Raw genomic sequence first — 23,985 nt, 5'->3', positions numbered from 1 at the left:
TCAAACTAGGGCTGCCCACAGCTTGTAACACAAGCACATTAAGTTTTACAGCACTGCTAACTTGGCACTGGGATTATTACTCTGTAAAAATCATTCTGCTTGTCCTCAAATGTCATCTAGCAGCAGAAGAGAGAAGAACACCCAGATGCAGCTTGGCCATCCTTGTAAAATGGAAAGCACAAAGGCTAATCAGTCAGACAGGATTAATTCCCCAAAGAAAAGGAAACCGCACGTCTGGCAGAGCAGCAATCTTGACCTGCACCAGGATTAGCTGAAGTTGCGCAAGCATCAGAAGGATGGATGGGGTCTCAAAACCAGGCTGGCAGATAATGTGAAAATGGGTAAGGCAAAATAAAATGCTTGTTGGCTGCAACAGGGAAAGCCGAACAACTGAGAGAAGCCTGTAAGTAGTGATCTACTTGCTGACTGTTCCCTATATTCACAGGGTTTTTGAATTTTTAGTGATACCTCACGCAGCAACAGCCAATGCAGGCAAAGGGCTGCCCCGATAACCATGCTTGGTCCCTAGCTGCCCTGGCAGAAGGACACAGTCTGTTGGCAGTGTATCGCAGTAAAAGCCTGACGTTTGGCCAAGCACTGGAAAACCAGCCCAGCCCCGGGCACGCTTCAGTTAGCACAGAACAGATCTTAAGTGTGAAACTGTTCTGGTATGGGAAAAATCACAAGAAGCCATCACCACATGCTCTGATTCACCCGCCTCTTTGGTACTGCATGGCCCCAGGCAGGGCTGAGCTGCCACAGGGGCTGAAGGGCGAAGAGGGGGGGCGAGCCCCGAGGGGAAGCGTGGGCAGGCAGGTGGCTGCACCCCCCCGGGCTGCATGCTGGTGGGGTGATGCTGCACTGCGCTCATGTCATGTCCGCGTTTGCATATTGTCATTATATGATGATATCATGTGTTACACCATCCTATAAAATGAAGCCCTGTAGAAGGGAATCTTTCAGCTTAAATTGTGGTCGTGTTCGAAGCATCTTAGCATTAACGGAGGGTCGGGGGGTGTTAACTCTTTTCCTGTTTAACATTTCTTACGTGCATGTGGTCCTAAATTCAGCCGGTAATGGTGTCTCTCCATGACTCCGAGCCACAAACAGGGAGCGGCAAATGGCAGCAAAAGGAGCGTCTGTGGCTCCAGCCCTGTGGGTAGGCGCTGCCGGCGGCACAGCCCTTCCCTCCCACATCATCCCCATTTCACGCACTCCTGGGAACGCCTGAAATTCAGCACCCAAACTTGACCAGTCACTCCTGGGGCTATGCCCCCTCCTCCACGGGACCTCCCCTCAACGTGGCAGCTTGGGGAGGCGCAGCGCTGGGGCAGGCGCAGGTCCCCAGCCCTAGCAAGGGCCCTGGTACCTGCCAGGCAACACAAGGGGCTGCTCCCTCACGGAATAAAAATAACTCTCCCGCTTTCGGAGTGCCAGCACCAGACAGACCTTGGGGTGCCCTGCCCTGCACTGCCAACCTCTCACTATTTCCCAGGACAACCAAGCTTGTTTTTCCATCCTCCTCTTCAGCCGCTGTGCAGCAACAGCTCCCAGAAACGTCTGCACCCCAGGGTGGGAGTTTTCTCTCCTGCGTGGTACGGAGTCTTCATACTCATACCACATAAGCAGGACAAGCACAGAGAGTGGCTTAGGGCATCAGCCAGGTCCATGCTTTCCTTACAATATGGAGAGACCAGCCTGTAACAAAACACAAAACCAGTTGTGCTACTAGAGAATAATTATGAGGTATAGCTCAGGGGAGGGGTGGGGAAAAAAAAAAAAAGGAAAAAAAGAAAAAAAAAGACAGACACCATGGGGAGCCTTAAAAGCACACACAACTTCTCAAAACACTAACATTGTAAAACTAATATTTGTATGTCACTAACGTTTACATACAATCTACCTCATGTCATTCAGAAAAACAAACCTGGAAAACTGTTAATTAATAAAAGATATCATGTCTTATTAACGTTCACGTAATAATTACAAAAACCACAAATCCATCTGTTAAGTATTCAGCAAACAAGACAAATGACTGTGTTATGTTAAACAGATTATAAAATGCCTCAGGGAAGGAAATCTAATAGCCCCGACCAAACCATGCATCAAGCAGCAGCCCAGTCTCACGCAGGGGTTACATACGACCATAAGCACATGCATGTGCTCACACACACCTGCCTGGCCCAAAGCCTTATGCTGGACTATGTATAGTAACAATACAAGCAATGAGGTCAGTATGACATTAAGTATAGAAGCCTACATTGAAATGTGACGATTTGATCACTAAGATTTTATTATCCTTTAAAAAATATCTCCTCAAACACCAAGATGAGACTGGAACAATATGCAAAGTAACGTTAAATCCAATTGCCCCCGTCCACATGGGAATCCAGTTACCCTAATCTGATTCGATAAACAAAACTGATTTCATTCTTCTTACGCTTTTGAATGATTTCTGAACACTTAAAGGAAGAAACATTTGTGCATGGACAGTACTTGATTCATTAGCATGAACATCACCGATCCATCAGTACATTCTCTGGACGTTCAGTGTAGTACTGAGGCATTAAACACTGCACACCCCATTCTTCACATATATGTGCACAACTGGGTGCCAACTTGTATGCAGTCCTACCATGATTAATCACCTAAAAAAAGTAATCATGATAACTAAAAAAGGCATTTGAACAGTACATCTCACAAGATTATCCTGAGTTCATGCATATCGGTGACCCACTCCACTCTGTAGCAGTAATGCACCCGTACTGCTGCGGGAGGATGTCCTGGGATTAAAGACCACAAGGGACCCCCCCAAACCAACCGCAGGTGTCAGTGCCTGCAGCCCTGGCCCCCACCAGCTCATCCCAAGCACTTCCCACACTTCATCTCTCTTAGCCCTTCCACTCCAACTTGCCACAACTGACCAAGGAGTCCATCATAATCCTGCTGACAGCAGAGTCTAGTTGAGATCTATCCACACACCATCATACATAACTTCTGCCAACAGGCTATGGTGAAGAGGTTGCAGTGCTCCGTTTTCCTGAGACCCAAATTTATGGGAACAAAATGTCAAGGGTATAACAGCAATGTTCCCCTCATTCCTGCCCCCAAATAGTTTGTGTCAGAAAAATATGGCCATGACATTCTATCAGAAACATTCTCCATGGTCTTCCCAGTCTTACACACATGAAATTTCATCAGTGTGAATTTTATGGCTTTTAAGTTTAGACAACACAGAGAGTGATGCCAAGCACAGCAAACCTGCAATGCCTTTCCTCTCAAGGACAACTACCCTTGAAAAATGACAAAGCCAGCACAAAAAGCAGAAGGTAAAAGTTTGAGGACAGCCCAAGCAGTGGAGGATTGTAAATGGACACATCTGCAGGCCAGGTGTTTGCCATGTAGTTGTGTGTGTGCCCACATTCAGGTCCCCAGAAGACGATGGAGGGCTATTTGACTCCCAGTGAGAGGAGGATGGGGAAGGCTCAGGAAGCCCCAGGGCCAGGCAAAGGGTCCAGACAGCCCCTGCTCAACCCCACACAGGGCTGAGCTTCGCCCCTTGCTCTGCACCAGGCATCCCTGGGGCTGGTCCTGCTCATGCACCAGGAATTGTCACCGCAGTCCTGCATCTCTCCTGAAAATGAGCATCTCTCAGCGACTCCTGACCCTCTCCCCCTGTCACAGCACTCTCCAAACTATTAAGCTGCAACAAGGTCTTTTACCATCTCATACCAACGTACTCTTCGTACCAGTCCCTCTTCTCCTAGTCTCTCCTCATCCAGGGCACATGCTCTCTCTTCTCTCTGCTTCTTCCTCCTCTCTCTTCACTGGCTGCCCAACCTCTTCACAGAACCAGCCACAGCTGCACCTTATCTACATCAGCCAATCCACCGCCCCTGAAGCCAGCCCACAGTTGTATATTATCAATGTTAATTAACCCAGCTTCAGCCCTCTACAATTCCCCCCCTTTTTTTCTTTTTTTTTTTTCTTAACATTTCATACCTTATGTTTTTAACAATCATCACAACCTTTTTACAAATAAAAATTTCATACAGCCCTCTATAATTCCTCTACATCCCCCCCAAGCTGTAGGGCCCCCAGACCCTCAGGCTGGAACCTCCCTGGAGCATTCCCAGGGCCCCACCGGGGATGCCAGCTGCCCCAGCCATGGGGAGAGACTCCAGCATGGTAGTTGTCCTTGAAAGGCAGTGCCTGTGCCAATGGGGACACTATGGACAAGAACCGTACAGGGAACACGACTGCCTCTTGTTTCCCCAAGCTACAAATGCTTTTGCCTCTTGCTCTTAGGCTGCTCTTGTTTTTAATCAATTGGATTATTTGTTTTCTTCTCCAATTATGCTGTCGCCTAAGACTTCAGATTAACAGCGTGGATGTAGAGAAGCCTAAGCTGCTATTAGGTTAAACAGTCAAGTCAATTAGCCTCTTTCAAGGGAATAACATCTAACTATGTGGCAGTGGGTCAAAAACGCACCTTGATGGTTTTTCTTCATGGTTTAGGGTGGTGGCTTTGTTGTCATCTGCTTGTGAGTTGCTTACTCTTTCATTTCAGCTGAGGAACATTGAATTTAAATGCAGAATCAAGGCAAAAATAAAAGGGAAATCTTCTTATCAGCTCCTGCCTTTGAACACATTGGTTTTGTTGTGAAATTTCCACTTTAGGTGGGTTACTAAGAAACCAGATTAAAGAGAAGTAGCGCCAGCATGCAAGCTTGTAATGACAGGATCCGCACATGTGCGCCTGCCCATCTGTGTGGATCTGTGCATGCACGGATGTCCTGCAGCTCTAACAAGGAGCATCCAACACAAATGGCCCCAGATTTAGAGCCGGTTGAGATCTGATCCAGCCCAGACTAAGGGACAAAATTCAATAAAATCAAGCACCACACTTTTCTGCTTGCTCTGGCTCAGTGACCTGGGTCACACCCCACACCATCAGACGCAGGGCCGGTGTGTCAGTGGACCTCTCCCCTTGGGCAGGGACGCAGAAAAGATGGGCACAAGCCATGAAGGTGGACACGCACCCCCAGCCTCCGCCAGACCTCGGCACAGCCGCGCTGCCTGTGGTGCATCCTCAGCACTCAGTGCGCCCAAGCCTCCTGCGGGGTCAATGCATTTTGCATTGCCACCATGTGCTGCCATTAATCAGTGCTCAATGACAGCCCAAAGTCATTTCAGTTTTCATAGCTCCCAGTAAAAACAAACCGTAGCTCAAACCTTACAGCATAAACCTTGCTCAGACAGTCCCTGGTTTAATAGGACCGTGGTACTGACTGGTTCCTATTTACCTACAAAAAGCAAGATGCTCCAGCAGCTATGTCATGTCAGCCCAGACCCACAGACCAGGTATCCAGGTAACAGAGGCAGTGGGGTCCCCGAGCAGAAGAAAGAAGAAAATAGACCAATTTCATTAATTGTTAGAAGAATTCAGAAGAGAATTTGCAGCTAGCCAAAAGAAGAAGAAAAGTATGTAAAATCAAGAAAGCCCTCAGAAACCCAAGACTACCTCTGAACACTTGCAGGACAGACAGCCTGACAGGAATTCCCTGATCCCCTCATCCATCACACCTTCTCCTGGAGCGTGCAAAGCCCAGCACTGCTCTGCTACGGCGCCAGCTCCTTACTGCACTTTTCTCAGACAGCCGATCCTTCATCCTCGTGCGTGTAAGAAACACGCCAGCACACCCGCAGAGGGGCAGGCGATGGAGGTTTCCTTCCCCCAGGTGAACAGGTTGTGGCCGGTACAGCTGGAGATGTTATTTTCATCTTGTGGCTCTTTTACAGTAACACCAAGGAGGTGGGTTTCATGGGGTTTCATTGGGTTTCTCATGGGGAGAGAACACAGAAAAAACGAGCACTGCAATTTCTGCGCTAGACAGTGATGCCATGTCAAGGATGGCCCCGGTCACACCTAGTGTGCTTCCGTGCTTCCTTTTCAGTCACCACAGTGACTCCCCCAGCTGTGCTCCAAGCCAGCTGTGTAATGTGAGGCTCACCCTCAGCAGACTCCCCATTGCAATGCCATCCAGCAGACGCCTAATTTCCTCCCCAGAGCGCACACTGCAGCCACACATCACTCTGGGCGAAGGGAGGAGGGTCACCCTTGGTGTCCCCCATGGGGGCTGCACAGGTGGGTGCGGGGTGGCAGTCCCCAGGGCACAGCCACCACCTCCACTGCACCGCTGCGGATGTGGAGCAAGGGCTCCAAGCCAGCGGGAAGCCACATTTGGCGTAGTTATGCTGCCAAACACACGGACAGGGATGGGGAACTACCACCCTACCATTCTCTTGGCTGTTCCTGTGGCTTTCTCGCCATTTCCACAAATTTCTAAGGGAAAAGCAGAGGCCATTGGGTGTATCCATTACCAAATCTTTTTAAATAAATGATCCCAACAGCCAAATGTGTTCCTCTGTGAAAAACTGGGATATAAGCAGCATGGTTTTATGCTGACTCCTGTCTCTCTGTACGCAGCCCTTCCCCAGGGCTGCAGCTGCCAGAAAGCTTCTCCCACCATGCCCAGGAGAGAGCACGAGAGATATCTGACTAATTATCACACACCAGGTTCCCCAAGGGACTGAGGGGTCCACAGCAAGGGCCATCTTCAGCCTCCTCCCCCTCTCCCCCTGCTCGTGCATACGTTGCCAAAACAGCAGCAAGCATTAGACAGCAGATGGTGGGGTAAGTGCAGCACACGAGCACCAGGAACAGCAGAGAGCGTGACCCAGCAGGTTGGCCCAGGCAGGTCCTGGGGACCCCGTTTTTCTGTTGTAGGGTACGCACTTCCCAACACCTCCAAAGTCCACTTGAGGCTTCGCTGTCAATAGGCACCTTACCGGCACTGGGAGATGCATGCAGGAAAGCATAAGATTGCACGAGGGTAAACACACATACACACACATGGGACTGATCTGTTTTGCTCATGCATGCGGTCATGGAAGCTTTCAGGCATCTGCTTCAGAGAAACATGTAGAAATGCAGGTCCCTGAGCCACTGCCACCTCCTGTTTCAGCTGTGGACGGCAATCCAGTGTGCTGTGTCTCTGGGCAGGAGGTGTGTCAACGGACAGAATAAGGAGCTTTTGAGCCCAATAAAGGGTCTCACCGGGTTACAAATCAAAGGAGTAAACTTGTGTTCCCTGGTTAGTGGAGAGCAGAGAATAAGAACTGATAAGCCCCTTGCTTTTGTGTTAGAAAGATAGGATTTTATAATGCATTATTATGAAAATATATATTCTGTTAAAAGGAATAAATAGGCTGATAGAGCAGCTCAGCATTTAGGTAAAAAGCACGCCTCCATCAGAGGAACCAAGTCCTGCACTCAGCAGTTCCTTTCTGTTCTCCTGCCTTCCTTAAATGATGCATAGCTCCTTCACAAAGATGTTGTGTAGATTCATTAGTTAATGTTTAAAAGGCCTTTTTGAAGCTATTTAGTGCTAAGTGCCATCATTACACAGGTGGGCAGAGCAGCTGGAAGAGGCACCAGGGAAAGATTCGTAGCCAAGATCAACCACAATGCAGCGAGAGAAGCAGGCTGGGATCTGCTGAGCTCTGATATGCAGCAACAATCCCAAGGGAAGTCCCAAGGCAGGGATTGAGTCCTGTAGGGAAGAGGAGCTGAGCAGCCTCTGCTCCCTGCCCAGCCAGTGAGGTGGCAGGCGTTCACCAGGGAAAGCCGAGATTCCCAGTACCCACACAGACCCAGCCCGCAGCAGAAGTCACCTCTAGGTGTCAGTGAATAGTTCTACTGGGAGAAGGTCCTACCAGGAGGAGACCCAGGAGTCGCACCTCAGGTCCATCCCTCTCTGACCAGCGCTGCATCCCACCGCTTGCAGCACTCTAAACCCACCGGGTCCGTGATGGGACTGACTGCATCTCAGCCAGATGCTGAGTGCACCCCTGTGCGCACACAGACCCTACTCAGCAGCACCAGGGTTCCAGAGCCCAGCATCCCTGGCATCAGCTCTGGACACAGAGCCCCCTCCCTCCAGACAAGACCATCCCCCCTCCGAAGGGCAGGAAGAGGATCATCTCCCTCTGCCCAGTCCCCACAGCACTGGTACCTCCAAGACCCCTAGCCCTCAGCCAGATCTGGTGGAGCAGAAATGCCCGAAGTAATGGAGGAGAGCGGGTCCGATGGCCACACAGACACATGCTCCAAGCATGGTCTTACGAGCCCCGTTTCCAGAGGATACCGAGCCAGAAAGTCACACTGTTGTGCAACTCCACATAGAAAGAAAAAAAAGCAGCCAGCAGCACTGGAAACAAATCTGTGCCAGGACAAAAACTGATGATGAAGTACACAGGAGTTTGTAAGAACTCACTAATGTAAGTGATTAATTATACTGCTGAATATGCGTTGCCCAGACAAGAGGCAGCCTACAAGCACAGCCAGCTGACCACTCTCAAATCATATGCTGGAAAAGGAAAAAGTAAAACAAAACCAAAAAAAAGAGTGCTGAGCTGTATAGCGGAAAATGTATTACTAAATGCCACGAACTTGCATTTGAAAGGAATTGCTGATGGTGAATAAATCCACCATATGGCTTTACAAAGCTGATAGTGCATTTATTTCCCAAATATAGCGACATCAGCCTATGACAGCCCGTTTTTCTTCTATAATCCAGATTAGAAAATTATTTAGAGTATAGTATCAAACACAATCTATTGGGTCACTGTCAAATAGTCACTGGTGTAATACAAGGCTTTCATGGCAAGAACAGGGTCTCACGTATAGCAATTACGGCTGCACAGTTTCACCACAATATCACAATATTTAAGGAATTTCTGAGACTTTTTTTGGTGACCTTGCTTTAGCACAGCTGCCTGCAGAGAAGAGAAAGGTTAAACCTCAGACTATTGCTTTTGTGAGCATTTTCACTGAATTGACACACACAGACTTGTGGCCCTTTGTGCCCTCTGCTAGCACAGGAATTTGTGACATTCCTGGGTGGGCTCAGTGGAGAGAGCACACAAAACCCAAGAAGCTGCAGGCTATCGCTGGGTATTTACCATCTGGTCTGCCAAGCCAGGACAGCAGCTAAGCATGCCCCTAGGGCTGATGAGAGGCACTGAGCTGTGCCCGTGGTTTGTGCCAAACGCAGCCACAGCGCTAGGGGAAACTCGTGCCCTCGCCCCCGGCCCCGAGCAGAACAGACACATGAGCAAAGTTGTCTGGGGGGGACGATAAAGAGAGACAATTTCCCTGTTTTTTCTTTTAGATAGGTCACCCTGACCATGCTCACCATCCTGCCTCCCCAAAAGTGCTTAAAATAACCACATCTCAAGCCAGCCGCAGCCCAAGAGATCGGCTCAGGAGCTCAGCCTCCCAGCCAGCTGCTCTCCCTCTCCCACTCGGAAGCATTCTGAGCTGTCCAACCCTGCAACCTCAATCAGGTCTCTTCCGAGTGGGAGGGCTGACAGAAGGTACCTTTGTGCTGATTTAAGCACTAACTAAATATAGATGACACGGGAACACTGGAAAGCTACAGCTGAACCCATCTGTAGCGAGCAACATACAGGCACATAACGGCAATATCTCCAGAGCTTTGGAAACACGCTCCTGGTGTGGCTCTTTCTGCTGCTGGCGCTGGTGCGACTCGCAGAGCGGTGGGGAGCCCGAGCCCCAGGCGGCCTGGGGACCAGGGGCACCCCGAGGGCACCGCGCAGGGTGGGCAGCCACGTCCCGACACGGGCTAGGGGAACAGAAAAAGCAATTTTCAAAACTCCTCTGACCACAGGATGGAGCGGCCACAGTTAAATGGATTTTTTACAAACCGCACACACACCTACACACCCCAGCTGCGTGTTTAGGTACAAGCAAGCAGCCTGGACCGCCCACTGGGGGCTCGGGGGGCAGCGGGGCTGTCCCCACACGCCCCAGCCCCGGCTGCGGACCCGCCGGTGCTGCACGCGCGGTTCTGAGGCCGGTCCGTGTCACCGGGAGCGAGGGTCCCGCCGTGCTGCCCCGAGCTGGCTCCAGGCTCGCCCCCCGCCCCGTCCCGCGGCGCTCTGCCCGGTCTGAGACCACCGGTACAGGCTGGGTCGCACCGGACAGCTCCGCAGGGAGCCAGACTGCGGGGGGGCTCAGAGTGGCCGTGACCCCAAAACCGCCCAGCGCACCCAGAGACGCCGGGCGCAGGAGGCGGCGGGGGGACCCTGCCTCAGTGGGACCCCTCGGAGCGGCCGCCGCTGCGCCCCGCGCGACCGGCACGGGTACCGGCACCTAGAGCATCAGCGGCACCGGCACGGGCACCGGCACCTACAGCGGTACCGGCGCCGGTGGCGCCCCCTGCCGGCAGCAGTCGGCACTCGCGGCGGGCAGGGCGGAGCCGCCGCAGACCCCGGGCAGGCACCCGCCGCCCGCAGCGGGCACCTGCCCCGACGGCACCGGCAGGACGAGCCGGCCCGGCCTGGCGGCGGGCGGCCCAGGGTCCCGCCGTTCGCACCGCTGCCCCCTGGGCAGGGGCCTCCCACCGGGCACCGCAAGTCCCACCGGCGCGGCCGCCCCTCGCCGCACTGACGCGTCTGTTAAACACTACCAAGGACGGTGCCTCCCCCCTCCCGGGAGGCCCGGTCTGGCGCTGATCAACCCTTTCAGCGAAGAAATTTCTTCCTTCTCCCCCTTCTCAACCCCTCCTGGTGCAACTTGAGGCCGTTTCCCTGACGCTGGTTACTTGGGAGAAGAGCCTACCCCCCCATGCCCACACCCCCCTGTCAGGTGGCCGTAGGGAGCCGTCAGGGCCCCCCGAGCCGCCCCCTCCCCAGGCCGAGCTCCCCCAGCCGCTCCCGTCGGACCCGTCACTCACTGCTGACACCACCTCCCCAGGGCGCTGCCCCGGTCAAGGGGCTTCCCAACCCACCCACACTGCGTGCGGTCACTGGCGAGCTGGGCGCTCCCCTGGAACCCTCCACTGCCCTGCCCCCCCCCCGAGGGGCACAGGGGGCTGCTGAGCCTTACCAGCATTCAGGGCGGCTTCTGTCCGTCCCCAGCTTCTCCAGTCCTCACCCTGCTGTCACCCAGTAACACATCCTGAACAGAACCCGTGCTGCTGGAAGGTCTCAGTGAGAGAGGGAATAAAGACTCAGTTGGGGGGGTGTGTGTGTGTGTGTGTGTGTGGAAATCCGTTTGTCTCCAGCAAATAAGTAATATCTCTTCTCATCTTTTTTAACAAGAGGAAATATGCAGCTACAAAGCTTCAGAAGAAATCCTGTGCAAAATTTATGAGCTGTTTAAGAAAACAGCATGCAACTCTACCAACCACCTTGCCTGGCAGTGCTAATCTAGATCCACTGTCTCAATTGCATTTTAATTACAACTTTAAAAACTCCAAACTCAGCAGAATCACCTCCTGCTCAACATTCCTTCCCACTTACTATAATGAACTTCGTGGTCAGGGATTTTCCCGTTCTTGGCCCTCTGGAATGAAAAGGGCATTGCTAAAAAGCAAAACTTGAATGGACGGACTGGTCCCCATTTACTTCACCTGAGACACACGGCCCCATGAGCCACCCACACAGCACCCTTATTCTGCACTGATAATCACCAAAGTTTGATCAAAGATAACCTCGGGGTCTCAGCACGAATCCTGTGGGACTGCCCGCAGCCCATCCAAAGGGAACCACAGGCAAAACCTGAACAACCTCCTCAACTGTGTTTATTCAGATAGCTCAGAAGGGTCCCAGTAGGATATCAAGATTAATTCATTTCAAATAGCAGCTTAATGTCATGCCCATGAGAATTTAAAACCAAATTCAATCCCACTCTCTACCCAATAGCTTTGAGAGAATACAAATGAGGTCATGTTTCAGCCTGGGAAATTAGTGCAAATGCATGTATTTTTGTAATAATAAAGCCAACCTCCAGCTTGGGCCTTGTCTGAGCCTAGGAGCTCCTAGGCTTTTTTTTTTTTTCTTCTAAAAAAAAAATACTACTTCAGCATAGTCATATCATTTATGGCTGTAAACTTACAGTAGTGTAAGGTCATGTGAGGAATCATGACCTTGATATAGAAATGCTTATATATCAGGGCTTATTTACAGATACAAAGCACTTACATTGCATTAAGAGGTTTAGAAATGCCACTGGCTAGAATGAAAAAATTCCACCCTTAACTGAGGAGAGCATCGTGTGCAGCTTAGACCTCTGTCCTCGTTTATACCGGCTTTCTGCAAGGCCTGCAATTAGCTCCCAGCTTGGAGCACGGTATACCCAGAGGCAGGGAGCACTTCCACCAGGAGCGGCCAGCCTGCTCCTGCGGCCAGGGCAGCAGCTCATGGTGGGGAAGGCAGGCAGGGGGTCTCTCCCAGTCGAGGTGTAGTTACTGTCTGCAGGACACCAAGCCAGCTGCTTACACAGATGTGGCATGGGTCTGCGGGGTCCTGAGGAGCCCCGACCACAGTGGAGCTGAGACAAGAGGAGGGAGGATGGGCTGTGGGGAAGCTGAGGACGGCGGTGCGGTGCAGCCGGGGGCTGTCAGCGCTGCGGGAAGAGGCTCCCCGCTGCTGCCCACTGACCAGCATGGCTCCACCAGCCCGCTGCCCTCTGAGCCAGCCCAGCTGGCCGCCACCACAGCAGCATCCCTGACCCACAGGCTGTGCCTGGGCTTTTCCGGAGCAGAGACCATAAAAGGCAGGTTTTGATTTTCTCCAACATCTGTTTTTGCAGTCTCCGGGGCCTGCAGCGCCTTGGCACTGGGGTAGGTACCATTTAGAAGCGCAAGACATGAGATCATCTGCAGGTACCCCACGAGCTGCCCTCCCCGTGAGAGGCTGAGGAACGACGGCCACAGCTGCTGGTCTCACGTGCCTGAGCACCCAGCAGTGGAAAGCCACAGCGCAACCACCCTCCCTGGGCTGCAGGGTGCCACACTGCTCCCCCAGCCTCCTCCCACCACAGTCCCCAGGCGAGCAGCCCCTGCCGCGGGCAGCCTGGGCCAGGGGCTGCCCACCTGCCTGGGCACCTCTCACCGCCGCAGGGGAGGCAGCGAGGGGGCTCGGGGAGGGATCGCCACTTCTCCCCTTGCCGCCACAGGGCATCGCCGCTCCCCAGAGCCACAGCCATCCCTCCTAGGGACACCGAGAGCTGGAGCGCGTGGTCGAGTAACAAAGCAGAGGAATCATCCACAGTGAGTTTTCCCTCTCATCTTTGACTCTCTGCCCCTTAAAGGACACAATTTAGCATATCATGAAGGACAGAGACTTCAAGCGGAGTTCTTAATGAAACAGTAACATCTTTCAAAGTGGCTTATATACTTTCCCCCCCCAAGTGAAAGTGCTCCTAGGGCATCCCCCCTCAGACAAAAAACACAGATCTTATTATTACTGTATTCTGTGGCAAAAAACTATACTGAAAGAGTATAATCACAAGAAGAAAGCTCTGTGACAGCTGAAAAAGCTTTCTTCCTCTTTTATAAATTCCTGAAGCTAGTAGAGAGCAAAATAAAACCCTGTAAGTGTGTATGTATATACATATGAATAATGAAAACGTTATTTTTTACTAGAAGGCCTTGAAATGGACAGAGTAAGACAAAATGCAAAGGAAATGCAATGAGTACAGCCAAGGGAAGCTATTTCCAGCTCCTGAGCTACCACAACAAAAATGCAGGTGCACCAGTCATCCCTAATGAAGAAAACAGACCCATCTGCACCACCGAGATGCCTAAATACCAACACCCGAATCTGGCAGCTGGACGGCTGGGCATCGTGCCACCCTGCAAGCGGCAGCCTGTGGCCAGAGCTCACCCATCACACTGGCCAGGATGAAGTCCCTGGCATTAAAGCAGCACTGAGGTGTGCCTGCAGCTCTCCGGACATCCCTCCCTCCGGGCGGGGGCGGGGGCAGTGCCCTCTGACTCTGCAATGCCTCTGTCACCTCCTCCGAGCAATCAGGAACAAAGAGAAACGGGTATAGCAGAAGTAAGGCCCTGAGCTCACTGGGAGGAGAAACACCATGCTTCATTTGGACATTCTGCCTCGTATTTTGGGCAGGGAATTTGCCTCTTTTTTTCCCCCAGCAACAACCCATTCCTTTGTGGCCGCACAATGTCAGCCTCATTTGCTGTGAGGGAAAGAACAAACCAGGCGGCTGGATTCCTGCACATGGTGCAGGTTCTGATAAATGCAAGAACTGAGATTAGGCAGAGCAAGCCTGGTGTTCTTCACTAAAAAGCAAGGGCTGATATGGCATTCAGACTGACAAATTAAAGAACAGCTAAATCAGGAAATGCAATTACTGTAGAAAGCTCAATCTTAACTCGGTGTTCTCCTCCACCAGCCTTAAACTAATGGCCTCTCTTCATGTAATTATAGACTATTAGTTACACCAAACCATATTTGCATACTTACACAATCTTACTGTACCCCTAATGCACATAACTTTCTGTAGTATTAGCGCTGCCTCAAATTTAATTTATGTGGGCTTTACTCCAGGGTAATTCAGGACTTCAGTGAAGCTCCCAACTGCCAGTGCCTGATTAACTCAGGTCGAAGCCGATGGGATGACTCACCAGAAAAATAAACCCACTTGCAGTCCACACAGCAGGGACAAAACTGACAGGCTGATGGTAAGTATACGGGTCATCATAAAACAAAGTTAGTGTCTTCAAAAAACAATGCGCAATAAATTGGCAGGCCTAGGTTCATGCCAGGCCAAGGATCTCGGCTGTGGGGTGCTGCCACCCCAAGAGCTCCCCAGCACCCAGCCTGGGGTTTGCTCCGCAAAGCAGCGTGCAGACCAAGTGCAGCAGGTCAGCCCCAGCCAGCCGCTCCCCGCAGCTGCTCGGGTCTGTGGGCAGCTTAATGCCCGGGATCAGGGGCCTTAAGACATATTTTAAACAGTTCCCAAGCGGACTTTCCTTCACTTCGTTAATTGGCCTATTCCACTGATCCAAATACACTAAGAGGCAAAACCTGAACATACTTTCTGTGGTCACCCATAGAACAACCCACTGTCTGAAGCGTATGATATAGAAATAATTATATTTAATATGAATATATATTATATAATGTGTAATATATTTGTAATATAAATAATTTTATCTGGTTTTTTTACATGCATCACTCAAAATTATTCCAAAGGCCAAAAGCTTAGCCTAGAGGAGCCCCTAAGGTAAAGAGATTAGTTTTAAGGTGCCTCTGGCTGAGCTTTCATGTTAAAGACCCCTAAAAAGCTAACCCTCTAGCTTAAAGGCATCTTTGAGCTAAGCTTTAAAATCAGCCCAAAGGTAAGTGATTAAACATCCCAGCCTTCATGTCACCTCTGCTGGAACCTCCAAAAATGCTAGTGCAAAGCTTGGGCACAAACTGGGGAACATGTGAAAACACAAAACAGTGAAAGGCTCCAGGGAAAACAAGCAGAGAGTTACCTCGGGGCTACTTACACACAGGAACTGCTCCACTCCTTGGCAGCCTTTCTGAGCCAGGGAGCTATTCATACAGATACCCTGGGAATTATCACAACTTCAAAATCCTTTGTTTTAAAGGAAAGTCACATTTTGGTCTTTAAAGAACCCCAAATCTTATGAGTATTGAGCTATTCAGGAAATCATCGGTCTGATTAAAGATAGGTTTCATTACTTACTGTACTTTTTCCCCCCAACTAAACCAGTATTTAAGTTTGAGCTAAAAGTTGGTTTCGCTAACAGCACCAATTCTGAGTGGTGCTTGTTGCTTACCTTGCCGCTGAGAAGTTTCTAAATCAGGCACTAGACTGTCTGAACACTTAGCATTAATAAACTAAAGGTGAAGGTATTACTTAAAGCAATACACTAACTTCCTTAGAGTAATCGCATTAAATGAACCAAGTTAGCTCCAGGCCTCGCACACCAAAGCAGACACTGTATGACCTTTCCTAGCTCAGCCTTTGGCAAAACACTGATGCCGACCAGAGTGCACAGGATCCACATTTGGAACATGTATTTGCATAGGCTTGTACAAACCTGAGTGAGGAGCAGAGCCCACGTACACCCGAGGACAAGGAGGTTCACAAGGACTTGCCATGTGCTCCAGGCTGGAGCAGCGTTACAGTGCAAGTGTGTTCAGCAACAGGCTCGTAACAAGCAGTTGTGCTTTTTGCATGACTCCCACTGCCCCACAGAGGCAACGAGGCCAAACTGGGGACGTCCCGGGGTCAGGGCAACCCAGGAGCTACTTAACAAAAGACAGAGGCGTTGCTGTGACTTATCAAGCAGCAGAGATCATGCCGTCTCCTGCTCTCTGCGTGTGCAGTCGGTAATTTGGTAGTACAGGTAATTTCTGCAGATCAAATGTAGATACACTTTCTGCTTAACCCCCCTGCGGGACAGACCCAAGCTGCTGCAGGAGGAGAGCTCTCGGTGGCTGACCAAGCTCCCCGCGCATTCATGGCTGGTACAGCAGCAGCAGTGGGCACCACGCTGGCACCGGGCTGGGAGCCACTGGTCATCCCGAGTCCCCTTGGGATAATGCCAGCAGGCTCTGCCTTCTCTCGCGACATGATGGGGACAAGGGCTTCCTGTGCCCGGTGGCTGGGTGGAGCTGGTGCCCACCCTCGCTGCAGACAGTTGCTGCCCTGTGCCTCTGCTGCAGCTGCAGCCCCTGCAGAGCCCCCAGGCACCAGTGCCAGCCATTCTTCAGGGGCCCTGAAAGAAACATTCATTTTCAAATATGTAATATTTACCCCACTGATTTTTAAAAATCTATTTATTAAACTGCCTTCCCATTTCTCTTCCTCCGCTCAGCAGTACAGCTGCCCGCACGCAGCACGGCTCCCCAGGGAATGCAGCCAGGCCAGGGCGGCAGGGGCGGTGTGACCAGTGTCACCAGGGCAGCTGCCACCAACAGCAGTGCTGGCAGCACAACACACAGGGCACCCACGGAGGCCCTTCAAAGCCAGGTAACCTGTCCCACTGCCAGGGGCTCTGCCCACGACACAGGAGGGTCCCAGTGCGTCAGCTCAGCATGAGGTTCCCAGTGGCACAAGGGTCCCAGCGCGTCAGCTCAGCACGAGGGTCCCAAAATACCCGTTTGGCATGAGGGTCCCAGTGCACTGGCTTGGCACAAGGACCCCGACATACCAGCTCAGCATGAGGGTCCCAGCACACCAGCTGGCCACAAGGGCTGCATGGCTCCTGCCTGCCCAGCCCCTGCGGGAGCCCTGAGCACTTCCCCGGGAGCCCAGCCCGCACGGGCACCACTGGGCTCAGCTCCACTCCCGCTGGGAAAGCTGGAGCGGCTCCAGTGACTGCCTGCAACTGCAGCAGTTTTACGTACCCACAGAGCCAACCCAGCCACGTCAGAGAGAATTCCTTGTTCTGGGCATGCTTTTTAATTAATCTTACCCTACACATTAACACTAAAAGGTGTGCTGAGGATCGAAGATTCTCCCCAGAGGAAAAGAAGGGAGGGAAAACAACAAGCAGCTTGGCTTTAAAACAACATTTTCAGGAGGGTGGAGGCGAGGAAGGCTGAAAGCTTAACCCTTAACAGATCTTCATTTTTCAGTCTAGGGTGTTACCAGACACAGCCACAACCGACTATCTTCAGCAATACAGAAACCCACAACTTAAGCCAGAATTCCTCTACTGTGCATAGAAAACTCATTGCAGCAGAGGCCACAGACGCACTGAAGGGCACAAACTGCATTTCAGTGAATGCCACCGTTGGCTCCAAGGTCATTCAGAGCCGACAGATCAGCAGCTGCCACTCAGTAAATACACGAAACACATTCTCCACTAAGGATGGATGACTTTCTTAGTTACCTTACTGGTTTTCTTCCTGGCTATCCCACATTAAGGGAAAATAAAAGGGCCCAACAAGAGTAATAAGAGGTTCAGAAAGCTTCATGTGTAAGGATAGGCTCAGACAGGGAATTTAACTGAATGAGACTAGATACAGCATCACAATAAGGCCAATGCCGAGCAATTCTTCTGCAGGCTACATAGTAGAGACTGAGAATCATTTTAACTTGCAGATAGTTTTGTTAGAGATAAATGAACACAAGCCATGAAGACAGCTCAGCAAGAAAACTGATTACCAGCAGAGATACCAATTTGGCATCCTTTGAGGACTGAGTCAAGTTTGACAAGAACCTGTTAAGAACCTGCTTTATTAGATCCTGCAGCAAACAGAAAAGTGATCTAAGAGACCTCCCTAGGTAAGGTCTTACCAGCCCTCCAGCCACTCATCGCTTCTCTGACTGTGTTTCCATGCTAACTGTAATAACTACCACTTAAAATCACTTTAATGTTGTCAGTAAATCTTGGGAGAAGCAATACAGCATGATGGCTTTCTCCTGTATATCTCCTCCCATCCAAAAATCTCAAGTCTTAATTCATTTATTGCTAAATTAGAAGAACCTAGAGAGCAGCTGGATGGGAGTAAGATTCCAGGCCAAACCTGGGATGGATGAAGAGCTTTTGTAAGAATCCCTGTACTATGTCAGTACTGCCAATAAGTACAGTTAATCCCTCTAGATGACTCCCAAGGGACTTTTCAGTGCTTTTTTTTTTTTTTTTTTATTATTCCTTCCAAAATGCCGCCAAGACATCTACCCATATTCTCTTCCAACCTTGACCTAATACTTTGATTTTGGAGGAATGTGTGCAATCCCAGGCAGCTCTACCAGGGAGCACAGATCCGAATAGGTGAAATACCAACAGCACCCTCTCCCAGGAGGGCCAGGGCTCCCCGGAGCCACCCCAGCGGCACAGCTGGGAGGGCAGCGACCGCAGTTACCTCGATAACAATAATGTAAGAAAGGCCGCTGAGACACTAACGAGACACAGAGCCAGGGCACAGCCAGTGGTAACTGCCCGGCCAGCCCATTGTTTTTCAGTCCTGCAGCTGGGACTCAAGACCCTCCCGCACTCCCCCCACACTTGTTGTTCTCCGGCGTGAGTCACATCCAAGCAGCATTGCTCCTTGCACATCTGCCTCTGGCAGCAGCTAGGGTGAAGCAGGGCATGGTTTCAAAGCCCTTGGCCACCACCAGCAGCTCCTCCCCGTCCGTATGGCACACGCAGACCCACTGTACCTGTCATGCACTCTCTCGGTTGTGGGTGCATTGGCTGTGTTTTCTATTTCCCAAGCAAATAGGAATCTATCCACAGTACAGTGTGAAGCTGTTTTTTTTTCCCACATGAAAAAGAAGACCAGCCAGCATCAGAATTCCACATCAATGATTACAAACCTTGTGCTTGGCCCCTACTACTGCTCATACTGCACTACTGCCAGAACTTTAAGCTACTGATTTAGTCATTCTAACTTATTTGCATGAATACTGAATGTGCAGGAATGAACTGCAGAGTAATAGCAAGCGCCTGGTGGGCTCTTCAAAGCAAGAAATACCGAGACTTGCTGGTGCAGAACAAACAGTGAGTTTATTGCTTCTATCGGTACGGCTTGAGCCCACTCACAGCAACGACCGAACTACAGACCTTTGCCCTAACGTGGCTTACACTCAGCCAACACTTTCTTTTGATCCTCACAAAAGTGGTAAGTATAAAAGAAGTGCTAAAGGTTCTTATTACATTGTTACGGTGATTAGACAATAAAATAGTACAAGACCTACAGCGTATATTTGTTTTGAATGTAGCTCAAGTAGCAGCACTGCTTCTTTGACAGGTACCTCTTAGGTGTTTTCATTGTATTGTCCAGATTTTTGTGTGGCAGTATCAAATGTGCATCATTGTTTTTCTGTTACAATTAAAAAAGCGTATCTGAATTTACTGCTAAGGTCTAGATATCAGATAAAGTATTAAATAAATATTCATATTTAAATGATCCCTATGAATTGCAATAGGAGTGAACTGAAAGCAGATGCATTTTCATTGTTGGCAGGTTTGTATCTGCACCAGACCAACATATGATTGCACAGAGATCCCACAACTGCGGCAATGAACGGCTGAAGTGATTCAAGACCTTCAGCCAACTCAACATCAACCAGATTTGGAAGACTTTGGAAGTTACTGAAAATGTATTGAAGTTGTTGGCCTGTCAAATTAATAAAGTGGTTAAAGATCTCCTAAGCATGATAACAGATCTTAAGGATAGGAAATAACCATTACACATCTAAACATTAATTAAAATAGCCAAAAGAATTATTGCTTCTGCAGAACAACCAGAATTTCAAACCCTGCTCAGGCAAGTGCACAAAAATGCATTTCTGTTTAAATTCTGGATGAAAAACATATGCATGACTCAAAGTTTGGTGACTGTATGACCTCAGAGAACTCACTTCCCACCTTTGTGCGGCTTCCTCATCTGCAGGAAAGGATATTGTTTTCTTAATTCAAAGGCTTTTTTTTTCTGAGGGTTACTTAGCTAACGATTTACACGATCTTTGATATCCTTGAGTCCAGCACATTGTAGAACTAAAAAAATAAAGTTTACATTTGAAAAACCAGGCAGTTGTTTTGATTAGCATATATGTATCCATTCTGAAGTGGTTTATTTTGTAAACATACATGGCAAGTCTGCCAGCTACTGCAGCTCATCCACAGTTCTCAGCAAGCCTGACACTAACACAGACACATACTTGTTATGGCACCTCGGTCATTTAACCCTTTTCCAGCAAATAACAAATGATAGAAAGCCCACAGTGCACATTCCACATGGAAAGATGTATTTGGATCAATTTTCAGTGCACACCACACCACAAGAACATGGCAGACCCAAATACCCATTTTGTATCTTAAGTAACAGATGAGAAATGCTTTTCTCCAGCAGTATTCCTCATTCAAACGCAGTTCAAGAGTAGCAATCAGGCTGCAAAGGATAGAATCATGAGCTCAACTTCTGTCAAACTGCTGCCATGCAGCCAGGCTACAGGCATACCTTTAAGGTCAACGGGACAGCACTGACGTGCTGCTGAGTGGGACTGAATACAACTGTGTGATGCCAACCCCGCGTCCCACTGCGCCACGGAGCTGGGCCAGGATCTCAAGGCGCACGAGCTATCCTGCATCCTTAGCCACACGCCTCGGGATGAGGAGGGATGGCGTTTCTGGACCACAACAAGTGCGATGGCAACAAGGGAAGCCGACAGGTTGCCTGCTCAGCCACACCGCATCCACCACCTACGGCACTGTACCCACGCCAGCTTGCTCCAGTTGCACCCCCTCCTTCCCATTCATTACCATGATCCCGCACCTCCACAGTAAGCATAACGACACTGGATCATTTCCATGGGCACTGCCACTCAAGGACTGTAACTTCACAGCAAAGCAGAGCCGAACAACAAACCGGTCTGTGATGAAATCAATGAAAGCTCAGCTGCAACCGTCTAGAACCATTTCGTAGGCAGTGCCAGAAGAGGATAAACAAGCGTACTTGAATTTCAGGTTTATTACACCTTGGTGCACAGTCTTTGTTCTCTGTTCCAGCAGTCAGGCTCTTGCCCGAGTTCTCCTCTCAGTTCTGCTAGTCATTTAGCCTATAACAGGGTCATCTAAACTCTCCAGAGCTCAGTTTCACCCCAAATTAATGATATGCAGATAGTAACTGGTCTGAGAAACAGTTCTGTACAAGTTTCATTCTTTATATGTTGTTTGCAGTGGAAAAGAATAAACAGCACACCGGTGGGGCATTCTTTCTTTGTTTTTTTTTCCCCTCAGCAGCCTCATATGACCTCCCCTAAAATGGCGAGAACTGCTTCTCCATTGAATTACTTATTCCAGTAGAACAATCCAAAAGTTACTTGTTCAGCATATCTTAAGGATCTGTGCCTTTGAACAAAGTCAACATGAAAACAAAAGAAATCTTCAAAGAAATTTTCAAAGAAAGGACTCCAGAGTTAGTCTGATTTATCTGTTGGGATAATTTTCTCCACTTAGAACTTCAGAGACATTAAATAACAATTTTTAAAAGTCCATAGTGTCTGCTTGACTAAAAAATAGCAATTATATTGTGTGTGCTAATATATATTAGATATAACAATTTAGCCTGGAGCGTCATCATTGCCCAGTCCTTCCTGCTTGGCTCTTCCACTCCAGACCTTCAGCCTTATGACTTTCTTGGTCAGGCTGTGGGGAGCTGCAAGGGGCTCCCCACGGTGCTTCTCTTTGCCAGCCACATGCAGTGGGCAGAGCCTGAAGCCGTTCATCTCCCAAACAGCTGTAAGCACGCTTCCCTGCATCATGCCTGGATTCCCCCATGGCTCCTGGCTGGTCACTCAGCCCGTGCACACCAGTTGGATGCAGGAGGCTGTAGAAAGCCAGGTGACTGGGAGGGGGTTTTCCTCATTGACTAACTCTGGTTAGGGCGCATGAGGAAAACCACTGTGGTCCCACACGGGACAGAGCAGTGGTGTGAAATTTTGATCACGTGCAGCTGTTTGGACTGCAGAGGACTGACAGAACCGCCCGACAGCTCACACACAGCAAACGTGTGCGCAATCGCACCACACGGGTTGTAAACCAGCACGAACAAGTGCTCCCTGTGGGAACAGTCCCACCAAAACCTCCGCGACCACAGACCCACCCAGACAACACAAACACTCCTGAGAAGAACATTTCATTTTTTCCCAAATAGCTGCAGAGCTGTTTTGCCAGGACCTGACAACAGGCTTCACTGAACAAGGGAAAGGGCACAGACAACCAAGCGTGGGCACTGCCCGACAGCATCTCCGCATTTTCTTGGGAACATTCAGATGACCTAAGGCCACATTCACAAACTACATAAACCTGAGAACCGTGTGACACCACAGTGAGAAAGCCTTCCTTCAGCCGGTCCTGCTGCTTGCTTATTTGCACAATAAGTGCAGAGTTAACAGTAAAGCAAGAAGCATCGCCAGGAATAAACAAACTCATTTTCTCCTAACGCTTCGCACGCCCTCCCAGATGGTTTCCTGCCTCCGCCGCCTGGGGCACGGTGCAGCCTCCCACCCCGCTGTCCGGCCCGGGGGGCTTTGCCCGGCTGGAGGGGCTCAGCCCGGTGCCCGCGTCCCCGCCCGCCGCCGCGTACCTTCCGCGTGGCAGCTGGAGGAGAGGATGGCGCTCGGCGGTCTGAAGATGTACGGCAGATAGCGCGAGAAGCATTTCATCTTCCGTGATTAAAAAAAAAATAAATATATAGAGTAAAAGGGAAACAAACCCGTACAAAGCTAAAACAAACAAACAAAGCTAAAAAAACATTAAAGAAGAAAATAACGCAACCTCTCCTCAATCCATGAGGCTCCGCCGGCACCCGGGCAGCCTACAGGGCAGGGGCGGCGGGGGCTCGCTGCGGGGGCTGCCCGGGGGGAACCGGCCGGCCGGCCCCCATGCTGCCGGCACGGCGGCCCCGGCCCCGGCGGCAGAGCGGAGCGCCCCGGCCCAGCCGGCACCGCCGCTGCAGCGGCCGAGGCGCGGCCGGCGCTGCTGACTAAGCCCGTCCTGCCGCGAACACACCCCCGGAGCTCCGCGCCCCGGCCCCGGCGCGGCCCCGCGGGGAGGCGCAGACCCGCGGCCCAGCGGCGCCCCGAGCCCCGGGCACCGGGCGGGGAGGGCGGAGGCTCCGCCGCGCCCGCGGCGCTTGGCAGCGGCTGATCAGCGCCGGCCGCGGCCGGTCCGCGCTTGGCACCGGGCAGGCACCGGGCAGCCCCCGGCCCGCACCCCCCGGCCCTTCCTCAGCCCGCAGCCCCCACCGCTTCCCCGGCCCGCAGTGCCCGCAGCCCCCGGTCCTTCCCCAGCCCGCAGTCCCCGGCCCGCAGCCCCCGCCGCTTCCCCGGCCCCCGCAGCCCGGCGGCGGTGCGGGCAGGACGCGTGAGCAGCACGCAGGTGTGAGGAGCCGCAGGGTTCGTGGTTTGCATCCCCGCAACGCTCGCGGCGCAGCCAAAGCGCAGCCCAGCGCCCCCGCACCGGGGGCTGCCGGGGCACCGGGGCAGGTGCCGCCCGGGGAGGGGGGTCGGTCCCCGGCCCCGGGGCTGTACAGCCCTGCTGCTCAGCCCTCCCGCGATGGGAGGGCAGCTCTAGACCAGGGGGTAACCAAAGGACACCAGAAAGGCACCCACAA

General features: G+C 51.1%; 1 protein-coding gene across 2 annotated transcripts in view; it reads right to left on the bottom strand.

Annotated features, from left to right (window-relative positions):
• The window catches only part of PPP2R2B (protein phosphatase 2 regulatory subunit Bbeta), a 100,764-nt gene extending 77,297 nt beyond the window's left edge, over nucleotides 1-23,467 (bottom strand). Inside the window, exons 1-2 of one of the 2 annotated variants that reach the window (XM_055719305.1) lie at nucleotides 23,148-23,466; nucleotides 22,957-23,035 (exon numbers count right to left, since the gene is read on the bottom strand). In XM_055719305.1, the coding sequence (XP_055575280.1) occupies nucleotides 22,957-23,035 (79 nt within the window). In that variant the 5' untranslated portion in view covers nucleotides 23,148-23,466. Of the gene's footprint in view, nucleotides 1-22,956 lie in introns of both variants that reach the window. The other variant, XM_005440689.3, reaches the window with a different exon arrangement.
• Nucleotides 23,468-23,985: the final 518 nt, after the last annotated feature.

This window comes from Falco cherrug, chromosome 8 (genome assembly GCF_023634085.1).
Source record: "Falco cherrug isolate bFalChe1 chromosome 8, bFalChe1.pri, whole genome shotgun sequence".
Taxonomy (NCBI): domain Eukaryota; kingdom Metazoa; phylum Chordata; class Aves; order Falconiformes; family Falconidae; genus Falco; species Falco cherrug.
Note: the sequence above shows the minus strand (reverse complement) of the source record. Positions and strands in the feature narration are given on the sequence as shown.